General features: G+C 36.9%; 1 protein-coding gene across 11 annotated transcripts in view; it reads left to right on the top strand.

Moving 5' to 3' along the window:
* The window catches only part of ARHGAP32 (Rho GTPase activating protein 32), a 274,825-nt gene that overhangs the window by 178,112 nt on the left and 79,289 nt on the right, over positions 1–17,424 (top strand). For all 11 annotated transcript variants that reach the window (XM_082343060.1, XM_082343055.1, XM_082343058.1 and 8 more), the window contains 4 exons: positions 9,485–9,622; positions 11,692–11,784; positions 12,680–12,802; positions 14,361–14,438. In XM_082343060.1, coding sequence (XP_082199186.1) covers positions 9,485–9,622; positions 11,692–11,784; positions 12,680–12,802; positions 14,361–14,438 — 432 coding nt within the window. The remainder of the gene's footprint in view (positions 1–9,484; positions 9,623–11,691; positions 11,785–12,679; positions 12,803–14,360; positions 14,439–17,424) is intronic.

Here is a 17,424-nt window from a genome sequence, read left to right as displayed (position 1 = left end):
AATGTGCTACATATATGCCACATGTATGTGCCACATATATATATATGCCACATATATATATGTGGCATATATATATATGGACCTAGAGACTGTCATACAGAGTGAAGTAAGTCAGAAAGAGAAAAACAATTACTGCATGCTAACACATATATATGGAATCTAAAAAAAAAAAAAAAAAAGGTTCTGAAGAACCTAGGGGAAGGACAGGAATAAAGATGCAGGCGTAGAGAATGGACTTGTGGACACAGGTAGGGGGACCGGTAAGCCAGGACGAAGTGAGAGAGTGGCATGGACATATATACACTACCAAATGTAAAATAGATAGCTAGTGGGAAGCAGCCACATAGCACAGGGAGATCAGCTCGGTGCTTTGTGTCCATCTGAGGAGTGGAATAGGGAGGTTGGGAGGGAGATGCAAGAGGGAGGAGATATGGCGATATATGTATATGTATAGCTGATTCACTTTGTCATACACTAGAAACTAACACACCATTGTAAAGCAATTATACTCCAATAAAGATGTTAAAAAAAATATTTACAGTCATGTGAAAGCTTCTTTACGTCCCCGTTGATGGAGTAAACAGTTGGTTTTAGGGGAATGCTTTTCTGTCTCAAAATATCTCCTGTACTCTGATGCTTGAAATTCCACCATCAGAAATGCATTCCTCGGTATTAAATAACTCCTCCACTTGGTCGGTTTAGAATATGTTGTTACTAAGGGGGTGGAGTTGATTATTAACGTTTGAAGAGCATCTGTGTATGAACACAATGTATTGAATATAAGCAGGTCGCAAACATTCTTATTTAAACCTAAAAACTTTTCTCTGAAATATATGTGTTACTATTCCCATTATGTAGAAGAATAAACTGCTGTTCGTAGGTGTTAAGTAACTTGTGTAAAGTCCCCTATTTGGGATAAGGCCAGGCTGAGATTTAAATCAGGTCTTTCTTTTCACTGAACTTCATCATACATACAATTAATTCATAGTACTAATTCTTTTGCATGATATACTTTCTCATGATAAAAGAGTCTTCAGAGGACATGGGTGAAGACTGTTCTTCTCAGAAAGGACCGCAAGTATGTGTAGATTTTGTCTAACTCTTTCCACCTCTATTATTACCAAGCTATATCTCAAACGCTGTATCTTGTTAGGCCATTGTTGATAGCATCTGCGTTTGCACCCTATACTTGATTATAACCCTTCAACTGCCAGAATGAGGTAAAATGTAAATTTAAACATGTTACTCTCATGGTTAAAACTCTTCAGTAGATTTCCATTGAATTTAAAACTAAACCCAAACTGCTATCAAGGCCTGTGTGGGCCGTGCAGGATCTGGACCTTGCCTACTTTTTCTAAGCATCGTGGGACAATCTTCTCACTCCTACGCTTTGGTCTCACTAGCTTTCAGTCAGTTCCTAAAAGACCCTGAGTTTTTTCCTGCAACAAGGCATTGACCTTTTGGTCAGCTCGTCACTCCATTCACACACGCAGTTGCTGTGTCTGGTGCTTGCTCAGTTCTCAGGAGGCAGGTTAGATATCACTTCTTCATAGCACAGAAGTATCATTATTTTATTTATGTATTTATTAACTTAAAAAGTATTTTTTTCCTCACTAGAAATAAATTCTAAGCAGTCAGAGGTTTGGTGGTACTTTCTCTGTTGTATCTCTAATGCTCGCTCCAGGGCTTGGTACTATGTAGGTGCTCAGTAAATAGCTGGTGAATGAATGAAAGAAAGAAGAACAAAATTTTGTCTTAGAAATTTGATCCTATATACACTGGTATTTTTCTTTTTCTCTCATTCTTCTTTATGAGCCTTGTTAAGAATTGTTGATTTTTGTTATCCTTGGAGAGCAATACTTACTTGATAGTAATAATTATTAAGGTTATAAATTAGCCACAAATTAAAATTTAGACAGATGTATATAGTGAATTTTTTGTCCTGTTCTTCATAAAATAATTGAACTTCTGAAATACTCTGATCATTTACTTTATTCAGCCCATTTAGAAATTCCATGATTAAGGTTGTTTTTTTACATATGAAATTTAAAGTTTTTCTTCCACATCTACTGAAAAGATAGGTATTTTACTATTTTTAGAATTTTACTCAGTGACTTTAAAACAGTTTGAGAGAATTTGCAAATTATGTGTTATGGTTTTAATTTCCTGCATGTAAATCTGTATAAAAACGCAGACTTTTTACTAGCACAAGAACAGTTTTTAAAAGTTGAAAGAAATCAGTTTATTGATATATGAAGAAATGAATTTTGAAATCCAGTCCCCAGTATTTACCTTTTGAGGCTCTGAATTTTATTTCCTTTATGTGGTTGCTTATTGATATTTATTTCTTTCAGCAAGACTCTGTAGAGAGAAGAGAACATGATTACTTTTTATAAATTTAATAGACTTTTTTTTTAGACCAATTTTAGGTTTACAGCAAAATTGAGTGGAAGTACAAGGTTCCCTCGTATCCCTTGTCCTCACACATGCACATCCTCCTCCACTATGGACATTCCCCTGCTAACGTCGTACATTGTTACAACTGATGAGCTTACATTGACGTACTATTGTCATTAAGGGTTCATTCATGGTGTTGTGCATTCTGTGGGTTTGGATAAATTTATAATGTGTATCCACCATTATAGTATGTGGAATAGTTTCACCATCCTATAATCTCCTGTGCTCCACCTATTCATCTCGCACTCCCCCTCGTCCCTGGCAACTACTGATTTTTTTCTTAAATTTTCTCCATACTTTTGTATTTTCTACAGTGTCATATGGTTGGAATCATATAGTATGTAGCCTTTTCAGGGTGGCTACTTTCACTTAGCAGTATGCATTTAAGTTTCATGTCTTTTCATGGCTTGATACTTACTTTGTTTTAGTGCTGAGTCATATTCCATTGTCTGGATGTACCACAGTTCATTTATCCATTCACCAGCTAAAGGACATCTTGGTTGCTTCCAGGCTTTGGCAGCTTTTAATAAAGCTGCTGTAAACCTTTGTGTGCAGTTTTTGTGTGGACATAACTTTTCAGCTCATTTGGGTAAACACCAAGGAGTGCAATTGCTGGATCTTGTGCTAAGAGTATGATAAATTTTGTAAGAAACTGAAAAGTCTGCCTAAATGGCTGTACCATTTTGTATTCATACCAGCAGTGAAGGAAAGTTCCTGTTGCTTCCCATCCTCTCTAGCATTTGGTGTCATTAGTGTTCTGGATTTTTGCCACTCTAATAGATGTGTAGTGATATCTTCTTGTTTTTATTTGCCTTGCCCTGATGTCATATGGTGTGGTGCATCCTTTCATATGCTTATTTATCGTCTGTATCATCACCTCATCTTTTTGGTGAGGTGCCCATTTTAAAATCCGTTGTTTGTTTTCTTATTGTTGATTTTTAAGGGTTCTTTGTATATTTTGGTTAAAATCCCTTATCAGTAGATATGTTATTTGCCAATATTTTCTCCCAAGTCTGTGGCTTGTCTTTTCATTCTCTCGACAGGGCAGAAAATCTTAATTTCAGTGAAGTCCAGCTTATCGATTCTTTCTTTCATGGACTGTGCCTTTGCTCTTGTATCTAAAGAAAGTCATCACCAAACCCAAGGTCATCTATATTTTCTCCTATGTTATCTTCTAAGAGATTTATTGTTTTCTGTCTTATGCTAAGGTCTTTTTGAGTTAGTTTTTGTGAAAGATGTAAGGTCTATGTCTAGATTTATTTTTTTGTGTGTGGATGTTCAGTTGTTCCAGCGCCATTTGTTGAAAAAAACCATCTTTTCTGCATTGTATTGCCTTTGCTTTTTTGTCAAACATCAGTTGACTGTATTTAGGTGGGTCTGTTTCTGGGCTGTCTATTCTGTTCCATTTATGTATATGTCTATTCCTTTCCTAATACCATATTGTGTTGATTATTGTAGCTTTATGGTAAGTCTTGAAGTTACATACCATCAGTCCTCCAACTTTGTTCTTCTTCTTTAATATTGTGTTAGCTATTCTGGGACTTTTGCCTCTCCATATACACTTTAGAATCAGTTTGTCAATATTCAGAAAAATAACTTGCTGGGGTTTAGGCTGGGGAAGGATTGTGAATCTGTAGATCAAGTTGGGAAGAATTAACATCTTGGCAATATTGAGTCTTCCTGTCCGTGAACATGGTATATCTGTCCATATTTAGTTTTTTGACTTCTTTCACCAGAGTTTTATAGTTTTCCTCATATAGACCTTGTACATATTTTGTTAGATTTATGCCTAAGTATTTCATTTTTGGGGTGGTAATGTAAATGGTATTGTGTTTTTAATTTCAGACTCCACTTATTTATTGCCTGGTATATAGGAAAGCAATTGACTTTTGTATATTAACCTTGTATCCTGCTACTTTGCTATAATCACTTACTGGTTGTAGATGGTTTTTGTTTTGTTTTGTTTTGTATTTTCTACCTAGATGATCATGTCATCTGTGTACAAAGGCAATTTTATTTCTTCCTTACCAATCTATATATCTTTTATTTCCTTTTCCTGTCTTACTGCGTTAGCTAGGAATTCCAGCACAGTGTTTTAAATCAGTGATGAGAGAAGATATCCTTGCCTTGTTCCTGATCTTAGTTGGAAAGCTTCAAGCTTCTTACCAAAAGTCAGTTCCATTTCTATAAACTATAATAACAGATTATCAGAAAGAGAAATTAAGAAAACAATCCCACAATTGCATCAAAAATAATAAAATACCTAGGAATAAATTTAACCAAGGAGGTGAAAGATCTGTACACTGAAAACTGTAAGGCACTGCTGAAAGGAATGGAAGATGACACAAATAAATGGAAAGATAATTCTTTGCTCGTGGATTGAAATAATTGATATTGTTAAAATGTGCATACTCCCCAAAGCAATCTACAGATTCAGTGCAATCCCTACCAACATTCCAATGGCATCTTTCACAGAAATAGAAGAAACACCCCTAAAATTTGTTTGGAACCACAAAAGACCCCAAATATTCAAAGCAATCTTGAGAAAGAAGAACAAAACTGGAGGTATCATGTGCCCTGATTTCAAACTATATTACAAAGTTATAGTAATCAAAACAGTATGGTATTGGCATAAAAACAGAAAAATAATCAATGGAGTAGAATAGAGAGCCCAGAAATAAACCCACACGTATATGGTCACTTAGTTTATAGCAAAGGAACCAAGAATATACAATGGGGAAAGCACAGTTTCTTGAATAAATGGTGCTGGGGAAACTGGACCACCACATGCAAAAGAATGAAAATAGACTTATACCATACACAAAAATTAAATCAAAATGGTTTAAAGGCTTAGGTGTAAGACCTGAAGCCATAAAACTCCTAGAAGAAAACACGGGTAGTATTCCCCTTAATATCAGTCTTGGTGATGATTTTTTAAAATCTGATTCCAAAAGCAAAAATAAACAAGTGGAACTACAAAAAAACTAAAAGGTCTGAACTGCAAAGGAAAGCATCAAGAAAGTAAAAAGATAACCTGTGGAATGGGAAAAAATATTTGCAAACCACGTATCTGATAAGGGGTTAATATCCAGTATATACAAGGAACCCCTACAACTCAATAGCAAAAAACACTCTGATTAAAAAATGGGCAGAGGTCTCTTCAGTCTCTTTAGCAAGTGGTGTTGGGAAAGCTAGACAGCCTCATGTAAATCAGTGAAGTTAGAACACTGCCTCACACCATACACAAAAATAAACTCAAAACGGTTTAAAGACCTAAATATAAGACATGACACCATGAAAATCCTAGAAGAGAACATAGGCAAAATATTCTCTGACATAAATCATAACAATATTTTCTTAGGACCATCTCCCAAGGCAAAAGAAATAAAAGCAAAATTAAACAAATGGGACCTAGTCAAACTTAAAGGCGTTTGCACAGCAAGGAAGCCATCAACAAAATGAAAAGACAACCTATGGAATGGGGGAAATAGTTGCAAACGATGTGACCAGCAAGGGGTTAATACCCAAAATATATAAATAGCTCATACAGCTCCATATCAAAAAAACCAAACAACCCAATCAAAAAATGGGCAGAAGACCTAAATAGACATTTCTCCAAAGAAGACATAGAGGTGGTCAACAGGCATATGAAAAGATGCTCAACATCACTAACTATTAGAGAAATGCAAATCCAAACTACAGTCAGGTATCACCTCACACCAGTTAGAATGGGCATCATCAGAAAATTTACAAATAATAAATGCTGTAGAGGGTGTGGAGGAAAGAGAACCCTCTTGCACTGTTGGTGGGAATGTAAATTGATACAGCCACTATGGAGAACAGTATGGAGGTTCCTTAAAAAACTAAAAATAGAATTACCGTATGACCCAGCAATCCCACTACCGGGCATATACCCAGAGAAAACCATAATTCAAAAAGACACATGCACCCCAATGTTCATTGCAGCACTATTTACAATAGTCAGGTCATGGAAGCAACCTAAATGCCCATCAACAGATGAATGGATAAAGAAGATGTGGTACATATATACAATGGAATATTACTCAGCCATAAAAAGGAATGAAATTGGGTCATTTGTAGAGACGTGGATGGACCTAGAGACTGTCATACAGAGTGAAGTAAGTCAAAGAGAAAAACAAATATCGTATATTAACACACATATGTGGAATCTAGAAAAATGGTACAGTTGAACCTGTTTGCAAGGCAGAAATAGAGACACAGACGTAGAGAACAAACATATGTACACCAGGGGGAGAAATGGGGGGTGGGGTGGGATGAATTGGGAGATTAGGATTGACATGTATACACTAATATGTATAAAATAGATAACAAATAAGACCTGCTGTATAGCACAGGAACTCCACTTAGCTGTACAGTAGAAACTAACACAACATTGTAAAACAATTATACCCCCCAAAAAGATTAATCTTAAAATAAAAAAAAAATTAGGTATCCCCTCACTACTGTCAGAATGGCCATCATCAAAAGTCTACAAATAATAAATGCTGGAGAGGGTGTGGAGAAAAAGGAACCCTCTTGCACATTGGTGGGAATGTAAATTGATACAGCCACTATGGAGAACATTATGGAGGTTCCTTAAAAAACTAAAAATAGAGCTACCATATGACCCAGCAATCCCACTCCTGAGCATATACCCAGAGAAAACGTTAATTCAAAAAGATACATGCACCCCAATGTTCATAGCAACACTATTTACAATAGCAAAGGCATGGAAGCAACCTAAGTGTCCATCAACAGGTGAATGGATAAAGAGGATGTGGTATATTTATACAATGGAATATTGCTTAGCCATAAAAAATAATGAAATATTGCCATTTGCAGCAACATGGATGGACCTAGAGAATATACTAGGTGAAGTAAGTTAGATGGAGAAAGTATGATATCACTTATATGTGGAATCTAAAAAACAATACAGATGAATTTCTATACAAAGCAGAAACAGACTCACAGACATGAAAAACAAATTTATACTTACCAAAGGGGAAAGGGAGGGGGAGAGGGATAAATTAGAAGTATGAGATTAACAGATAGAAACTACTATACATAATATAGATAAGCAACAAGCATTTACTGTATAGCACAGGGGACTATATTCAATATCTGGTAATAACCTATAATGGAAAATAATTTTAAAAATAATATAGTATAACTGAATCACTTTGCTGTACACCTGAAACTAACATAATACTGTAAGTCAACTATATTTCAATTTAAAATATCCAGAGCTTTGAAATAAAAAGTCGACATCTGTTTAATCTCTGTGATGGAGATATACATATGTTAAATTAATTTTTGTAATTTTCTGATATTTGAAGTGTTGCGTAATTTTTGAAATGTTTATGTGTGAAAGAAAAAATATTTGCAACTATGCGATAAGTTGTTTTTTTTTTCTGCTTTGTTGTTCATTTTTATTTTTGCCATTCCAAAGGAACAAGTATTTTTTTTTTTTTTTTTTTTTTTTTTGGGAACAAGTATTTAACCACCTGTTGTCACTCAGGAATGCTTTGGGTAGAAGGCAGTGGTAGAACTGAAAAAACAAAGGAGCTTACTTGAGCGAAGAGTAAAAGAACAACTTTCCATAGTAGAAGAAGAGCACTTAAAAATCATGTAGGCAAGAAAGGGAACATTTCACACATGGAAGAAATGCAAGTGATTGAGCATAACTGGAAGCAAAGACACGGCATGGAGGAGTAGTGAGTGGGATCACACTGCAAATTTAGAGAGGCCCAGACATGCAAGCCCTGATATGTGCAAGTATGTTTGCACTTAATCTCGTGGGGCAGCGGTTCCCAACTCAGGCTGCTCATCAGATTAACTGGATCTCATTCCAGATTTATTGAACTAGCATTTCTTAGAATAGGAACCAGGAGACTGTTCTTTAAAAATATCTGACACATCTGTTCTCTTATTTCATTCTAACAGCCCTCTGAAAGAGGGAGGTGGTATTGCTTTCCGTCTGTGTAATGGAGAATTGCAGTCCACAGTAGGACTAGACAAGTTTATCCTGTTAGTTATGGACATACCTGTGTTTAGAATTCAGCACCTCTCCCATGGAATGGTACCTTCTGCTTCTGCCCCGTCTGGCGGAGGCAGATGGAAAAGAGCTACAGCAGAGATGTTTCTTGCAATTCGGAGATGGCTGCTTTGTCTCCCGGCCCCTCCAGATTGCTATGAGATGAAAGCCTCCATGTAAAAGTGGATTGAACTGTCAAACCAAATGATGTGGAGTGGGGACCAGCTCGTCATTACTGCCCACGGGAGCTTTTGAAGGCCTTTTGTCAGTGTGACCTGACAAACTTTGTATTTTGTGTTGGGGGAGAAGATCAAAAGCAGGGAGGTCAGAAATGATGTCGGTCCTTAATAAAGCTCTGGCTACAAAGTGATAGATTCAAGAGAAACTTAGAAGACAGTGTGTAATAAATATGCTCTGTGAGCAGATTTTCATTTCTAATGAGCTTGTGAGTTTAGGCAAGGAAAGGAAGAAAGACTGAGAATTGGGGAGATATAGTGGGCTCTAGATAATATATGCACACCAAATGCTTCTAGATGAAATTTCAGTAGTATTAATTTTCAGTGTATTTCCAGTTTCAGTCACAGAAATGTTCATGGTAACTGATCAGTAACCTGGTTTTATTTTTCTTTAATTTCTGGTAATATTCTCCCACACAAAATCATTTTATGGTTCTTTCTGTGGGTTTAAGGTCACATGCTATCTTCCCATCTACCAGTTATTATTCCCAAGGAGAGCCAGTGGGCTTGATCAGTGGTAGGAAGAGGTTTAGTGGACAGTTCTAGCTTATTTTCCATTTTTGACATTTTAATGTAATATAACTCACTGTAGGGTTTTGGAGTTTAACTATTTATTGTCAAGTTAATTAGTAAATATAAAATCTCATGAATAACATATCGTTACGGAACAAATCCTGGTTCCTAACCATTCCTAATAGAGATAAATTATAGGAGTCTTTTTTTTTCTTACTCATAGGGCAAAAGTTGGATCGTTAAAAGAAGTTATGAAGATTTTCGGGTACTTGATAAACATCTTCATCTGTGTATTTATGACCGACGATTCTCCCAGCTCTCAGAGCTTCCCCGTTCTGAGGCCCTGAAGGACAGTCTAGAGGTAAGCATTCAGTACTTTGCAGAAGTAATCACTATAAATTAGCAGAATTTTTTTTGCCAGTATACTAAATAAAAGCTTATATTGAGCACTCAGGAAGATTCGTGGGATTAATTATTTCTTAACTGAAAAATTAGTAATGCTGTTAGGATATTTCGAATTGAAATAGGTTCAGTGTATAATTTTATAAGAAGAATCTCATATCTTAATATATAAATGGGCAATATATATGAGCAGATCATTTTTCAAAGAGAATGCAAAATATAGAAGCAAAAATAATGGAAAAATGTTGACCTCACTAATAATCAAAGAAATGTATATTCAAATGATGCTGTTTACTCAGTTTATGATGGCAGGCTGTGTCCATGCACTTATTTCCACTCCTGCCAAAAATTTCTAGTAAAAATATAAGAGATTTTTTTTTTTTAATTTAAGAGGAAAGAGATTCTTTTATAACATCAGAAAATAAAAAGAACCATCAGGGAATCAAAACTTGTGAGGAATCTTTGAAAGTAGATGGGATGAGATTTATGGGGGCAAGAAAATACAGCATAAGAAACTTGTACAGGAGGACTGCAGAGGGACAGATAAACTAGAAATCTTCAATGTGAAAACCGAATAAACAAAGTAACAGAAGAGCAAACAGAGGGCTTTCAGAAGCATGATTATCACCCTCAGAGAGAAGGTGAGGCAGTCACATTCACGAAATGAGAACAGAGTTTTAAAAAATAAAATAATCAGAGATCTTAGAAATGAACATGTGGTTTTTAACATTAATTTTAATAATAGCAAACCTTAACAGCTGGACTACATGCAAAATGGACATAGATGAAGAGAGAATTAGTGAGCAGGAAGGGCCAGCTTTGTAAGAACACAGCCCCAAAAGGGATACAAAGTTGTGAGAGAATTGTTGGGAATCACAGAGAATAGTTCCAGAAGTTCCTCCAAGTTCCTGTTCCTCTTGTAGGAGTTATAGGAGGAGAGAGTGGTTGGCAGTAACTAAAAATATAATAAATTCCCCTAAATTAAAAAAGGGCCTGTTTTCAGATTAAATGGGCCCATTAAGTGCTAAATATAATAAGTGAAAAGACACACATCTAGAAACATTGTGGTAAAATTTCAAAATGCCAAAACAGAGAGGAAACCCAAAAGGCTTCCGGAGAGCAAAAACAAGGTTTTTCTCAACGGAACAAGAAACGTATTGGCATTAGACTCCTTGGCAGCCACAGTGGATGCCTGAAAACAGTGGAAGTCCTGAAGGGAAGCCATTTCACATCTATAGTTAATTCCCAGGCGATTATGTAGTGAGGGCAGAGTGGAGACTTCAGTCATGCAAGAACTGACACCGCGACACGGAATGTCCTCAAACCTCAAGAATGTCCTCAAACCGCAGATCCTTTCGTACCATAGAAAGGCTGGACGTCTCTCTGCCTCCTTTTCCCTGTCTGCCTTGTCTGTTGTGTATTTCTTTCTCAGACTGTCTCAGAGCATGACCACTCCCAACAGGGGCCAGGTTCTCATTTATTTTTAAGACAGCAGCCAGACTGAGCTGAAATTTTGTGTCACGGTTCCTAATTCCTGCAGCAACTCCTGTTAGGTCAGCTAATGTTGGGTCCCATTCCCGGACCCATCCGTTGACTCGTGGTGTAGGATCACGTACGAACTGTCCTGCCATGGCTGGGTGTGTGAAGACTGCAGCAGGCCTTGAAGAAAGCATTTCAGAGTAGCAGGGGGAAGCCGGGTGGAAAAGCAAGTATGTCTCTGCTATCGTTTTACACTTTCAATACAAAAATAGAAAGAGAAGGCAACCAAATTAGAAGCTGTACAGTAGTATGAGCCCTGATGATGAGGGGCTAAAGTGAAAGTTCTGCACCAGACAGGAAGTTATGTAAGTGCCTGTAATGTCAGTTCATGGAACTGTTAAGCCTCTGTGAAGAACCTCCGTAACTATGAAAATGCATAAAAATCTGCAGATTTTTTTTCTCCCAGAAACAACCAACTTACACCAGTTTCTTTGACAAAGAGTGTAGTATCTTTATTCTGTTACCACTGAATCTTCTCTTTTTCTTTAGTCAGTCACTCAGATGCTTATGGCTTACCTGTCCCGCCTTTCAGCTATTGCTGGCAACAAGATCAATTGTGGACCTGCCCTTACTTGGATGGAGGTATTAATCCAGTTCATCTTTTATTAAAGTTAATTTTTAAATTATCTACTTAAGAAATTTAATATTAATTTTCATAGCTGTTGAGTTTCAGGAATTGAATAAATGGCGCTTATTCTCCTCTTCTGGAAGATAGATATGTGATACATTAAATATTTTTCATCTCAAATCTTTCTTTGATAATCCAGGAAGCTAATTTTAATATTATTTTATGACTCACAATGACACCTGTTATTTTTGTATTTAATATATTAAATAATATTGATATATTAATGTATATACATTTAGCAAGGTGTATGTGTATATATATGTATATATATATATTTAATTGGCTTAGTAACTGAAAATAGTTTTTAGTCATTGATGAACAAGAGACAATTAACCTTTTAAAGAGTCTGATTTAAGAATGTCTTGAGTGATAGAGTATCCTCCTGTCAATAGGTTAGGTTTTTCTCCTTAATTTGCATATATAGAGTTACATTATTCTCTCCTCTCAGTGGAAATTGGGAAGGCAATGAAAAGTAGAAAGAATATAGACCTTAGAGCCAGGCCAACTTGCCCTGAGATCTTGGTTCTTCATTATTGGCTGTGTGATCTGGGACAAATTATTTAATCTCTCATAATTTACATAACCTCTTTTAGCTTTAGCATCTTCATCTTTAAGTGTTGATAATGATGATAAGTATCTTTTAGAGTTATGAAGATTAAAGTGTGTATGTTATATGTATAATACAATGACTGGCATATAGTAAGTACTCAATAAGTGGTGAGTTTGTTTTTTTTTTTAATATTCTTTGGGTTATGGTTTTTCTAAGTCAAGTTGAATTACATAGATACACAAAGAAACTTGCAAGTCCCATGTCTTTACCCATCTCATAGTACATTTTCTTTGTTACAGATTGATAATAAGGGAAATCACCTTCTAGTTCATGAAGAATCATCCATTAACACTCCTGCTGTTGGTGCTGCCCATGTTATCAAGAGGTACACTGCTCGGGCCCCGGATGAATTGACCTTAGAGGTAAGTGACTAAAGCTGCCGTGTGTTAGCTCAGTCCCTGCTATCTTTCTAGCCTCAATTTTAACTGTTGCAATCATTTCCTTAATGAAAAGCACCAGGTTTTTCTGTGCATCATTGTCTTTCCGCCTGGCATGCCATCTATTTTTATTTTAATGACTGTACTCATTCTTGAAAATCCAGCTTAAATGTCTCCCATTTCTTCTAGGAAGTCTCCTTGATCTCCTTCCCTCTACTCCATGGAAATACATACCCCCCAGAACCTGCACTGAACGTCATTCTGAGCTGTTCTCAAGGCTTATCTCTGATATGTCACTTAACTACATTCAATCATAATTGTTCTCCTGTTTGTCTCTGTGAGCTTCTTGAAAGCCAAATCCTCTTTTGTCTGTGTGTTTTTAGCACCTAAAAACAATACCCAGTGATACTTTCTTCTCATTGTTCATAGATTGAGGTAAAGACCAGATGAAAAGTGAAATGAACATTTCTTGCTATCAGATGCAAAAGGAGGAGAATTAAGTTTCTTCCTTTAATATTGGCTGATGAGAGACCAAAGAAAATGCTGGCAGTTATTCAGTTTAAGAGGAAACAAAGTGTAAATTTTTACTGTATAGAATTCAAACTGTTCTCAAACTAAATTTTTAGCTCTATACACAAAGGAATCCTTGGTCTTGAAAGATACCATGTCTGTTAGCAAATATGGTTTTGTGAAGAGGACTTTCGTGACTGGAAAAATTAGTTGTGAATATACAAAAAAAATTCTTAAAGCAATATTGTGTACATTAGCAACATTGCTCTGAAGTGCTTAACTGGTTTATCACAGAGATCATCAGTTATTTTGATTGAAGAATACAACTTCCTTTAAATATATTATTAAAAACTATTATTGCCATTTTCATACTTAAAATTTTGTAAAAGTTTGTACAAACTCATTAGTTTGTCTTTTAAAGTGAAGAAAGTCAGCTATTTAGTGGGAATGTTATATTGAACCATCTATTAAAAGAAATGTAGTTGTCATTCAGTTTTACATGTACTAAGAATAACCCAGTAATTGTAGACATCTTAGAGCTTTCCTATATGATGAAATAAGATATGTCAAATGTTTAGCACAGTGCCCGGCACATGGTAAGCGCTCGCTAAATGTATTAATAGAAGCCGCTGTTGTTCTAAATATGAGTATTTAAAATTGCCTTTTAGATTCACTATAGTGAATCTGATCACCTTTAGTAACAGCAGTTAACAGAGTATTTTAACAGAAGTGATGATGGTATGATGCCTGGTGTTCAGACATCTTATGCTATCAATCAGGCTTTCTGAAGTTACTACAGTTGTTAGTTGGACCACAGTCTTTGTGCTGCTTAACTTTTTGTAAACCTCTCCTTAACAAATGGTTAAGATTATTAAATTCCTTACAGAAAGAAGTGTTAATGTTTTACAAGAAATAATGAGCCAGAAAATAAGATAGTACTTTACCCTTTTGTTACAGTTAAGATTTAAATTCTAGACAGACAATTGCTTTAAAAATTGATTTAAAACGTTTCACTTTAAATTTTTTCTCCTAGGTGGGAGACATTGTTTCTGTTATTGACATGCCCCCAAAAGTGTTAAGCACATGGTGGAGAGGCAAGCATGGATTTCAGGTAGGCAACAAAGAATTTGGTGTGGAAAATTCAAAGATCGTTTTTTCTTTCAGTAATATTTCTGTTTATAATATGTGCTGGCAGTGGACTTTGTCATCAGAAATTTTGTCTGCAGTGATAAAAAAAATGTAGATGATGTTAGACTTGGGTTTCCTTTTCGAGTTACTGTTGTGGTTGTTTTGATCTCCTTCTTCTTTCCTGTGTGGTGGTACAGCCAAAGTGTGAGCAGAATCACACGCCTGGTGGCCACTTCTAGGTTATCGGGACTGTGCTTCTGCCTTGCTTTTCACCGCGGTTTAAAATCATGAATCACATATGTTTTCTCTCTAGAATTAAGTCAGGTTGATCAATATTTTTTTAATGCATTGTAACTGTTAATGTAAACAATGTATGAATTGCAGAATAACAGCAGAATCTAAAGCTGTCTCTTTTTCCTTATATGCCTAAGTAATTTGAGACCTGATAAAGGCATATTTTAGATTGGCTAGCACTAATTTCCATAGGATAGAAAAGTTTCCTTTTAACTTTTAAAACTACCACTAGAAGAGCATCTAAATATGCCTTAAAATTGTATCCTGAATATATTTGTTGTCTATTTATAAAAGTGTTCCTAAAATGCTGCATAGATTAAATGCTCGTGCTGTACAGTTAGAAATATTAATAACTATCATATAAATATCTTGAGCTTTAAGTGCATATAAAATAAAAGCTATTAGGTTTTTATAAAATGTATTTTCTCAAAAATAATCATACACTTTAAAACAGGATAGCGTGGTGGTTAAGAGCATGGGTTCTGGTGCTAGATTGCTTGGGTTTTAATCTTGTGTTATGTTGAGCAAGTTATTTTACTTCTCTGTGCTTTAGTTTCCCCAATTGTAAAATGGGGATTGTAGGACTATTCTTAATCTCATAAGATTATCGCAAAGATTAAATGTGTCAGGATAAAATATGTAAAGTATCTAGAGCAGACGTGATGCATATTTTTCACTCAATAAATGTTGATTTTTAAATGTAAATAATTCAGTTTTTTATTTTGCAGATTTAAGTTTATCTCTCTTTATCTGTTATAAAAGCATTTATAGCAATTTAATTTGATGATTAAAAGCAAAAAAATCATCTTTATTACCCCACAAATTTTCTTATTTGTATAATTTGCAGTCCTTCTTTATCTGTGCTCTGATTTCTTAATTGTTACGAATAATTGGTGCTTCTGATTAAATATAAAACTAAATGGAAAACTGGTGTTACCTCTTTTTCTTATTAAGAGGTCAATTCTCCATGTTCATGGAAATGAGCTATAAATGTTAGGGTCCCAAAGATGATCAAAAAATAAATTTGGCTTTAAAATGACAGTTATGTTTTATTCTTGATATTGCTGCCTTTCTTATAATCTTAGATAAGTCACTTGCTTTCTTTGGACTTTAGTGTCTTCTTAGACAGTTCCACTTGTAATCCCGTCAGTCCTTCTTAACATTTTAATTCCATGATTGCAAAATAACGGGTTTTCCCTTCTTTCATATAACAGATATTTATTGAGTATTGACTCTGTGCTAGGTATAGATTTATCTTCCTAACTTTTATTTAGAGTTAAAAATTTAGTTTATTCCCCAAACAAATTATTTACTATAAAAACAGGTTTTTAAGCTTTCAGGATTGATTTATAATTGATAATGAAATGTTTTTCGTACAGGATTGCTGGTTGTTTAGACCGTGTTGGAGTATGACTGTGAGAAGAGGAGTTGCTTTGGGGGCGTGGGGGCTCCCGTGAAACCAGGAGCAGGTCTTTAAATGTCACTGTCAAAACTTCATTTAAAAAAGGAACTGAATACTTTAAGGGAAGGACCCACACAATTCAGTCCTCCTCGCTCCTGTCTCCAAGTACAGTCACACTCTGAGATACTGGGGTTAAAGGCTTCAGCATAAGAATTTGGGGAGATATTATTTAGCCAGTCCCGGATGGCTAGGTGGGTGGGGCCACTCTTAGGGCTGCTTGAAGGCCGTTCCTGGACTCTCTCTCATAGACTTGATAAAGAGTAGGGCCCTGCTTGAGCCAGGCTGGCTCCTAGGCCAAAGGCAGGCAGAGCGTAGGGCTGTTGGCCATGACTGCAGAGAGCTTGAGGGCCTTGGGAGGAAGGAGCCCTGGGAATGACTGCTTCATGGGTGCCCCTCCCCGCCCCACTGTCCTCAGGCAGCATCTGAGAAGGGGACAGTGGTACTCACAGGCTGGTACAGGGCCTTCGTTTCACTCATGGCAGAAGGCCCTCTGGGCACTGACACCGTGCCCCGAGGCAGGACGAGGAGGACAAGCAGTACTGGTCCCCTCCTCAGGGCCTCGCAGATGAGTGGGAGGTTCTGAGCCCAGCAGGACGCCCTGGGAGATGTAGGAGGGGATCCTGGAGGTGGTGACTTTGAAAGGCAGAGTCTTGTGCATGTCTTCAGAGGAGAGGATGTCCAGATGACCTGGGTAGACCGGCTAGACGTGAAGCAGCCATGTGACCGGTTAGCCAGCTTGACCTGTCCTGGTCACACAGATGGACTCTGTAAACTGAGCTTTGTCAGTGAGCCATGAAGGAGGAAGCACAGAGGCAGGAAAACTGTCTTCCTGATACAGTAGCAGGAGACGAGGGGCTGGGCTTGGCCTTGGGGTAGCTTGGACAGTGGTCTTCCGGGAATCAAGGCCATTTAGAGCTGACCACTCTCGGGAGAGAGGGTGAAGGGGAGCAAAGACGTGGGCTGTTGCGTCCCAGGGTGGAGGCCAGCTCTGAGCTGTGGCGCTCTGACCGCTGAAGGGACGTGTTCTGGGAATGTGGCGTTGGCGTGCAGGCAGGTCTGCTCAACCCAATGTGTTCATAGCGTGTTACGTGGACTCCGCTTTCCTTTTTTCTCAGTCTCTCGTGTGTCGTTTTCTCCGCCCAGCTGTCGGGGCATGACAGGGTACACGTGGCGTGCAGAAGCCTTTCCCTCAGAGCCCTGTGAACTGATGCTG

The sequence above is a fragment of the Balaenoptera borealis genome (genome assembly GCF_965194805.1).
Source record: "Balaenoptera borealis genome assembly, chromosome: 11".
NCBI lineage: Eukaryota > Metazoa > Chordata > Mammalia > Artiodactyla > Balaenopteridae > Balaenoptera > Balaenoptera borealis.
Note: the sequence above shows the minus strand (reverse complement) of the source record. Positions and strands in the feature narration are given on the sequence as shown.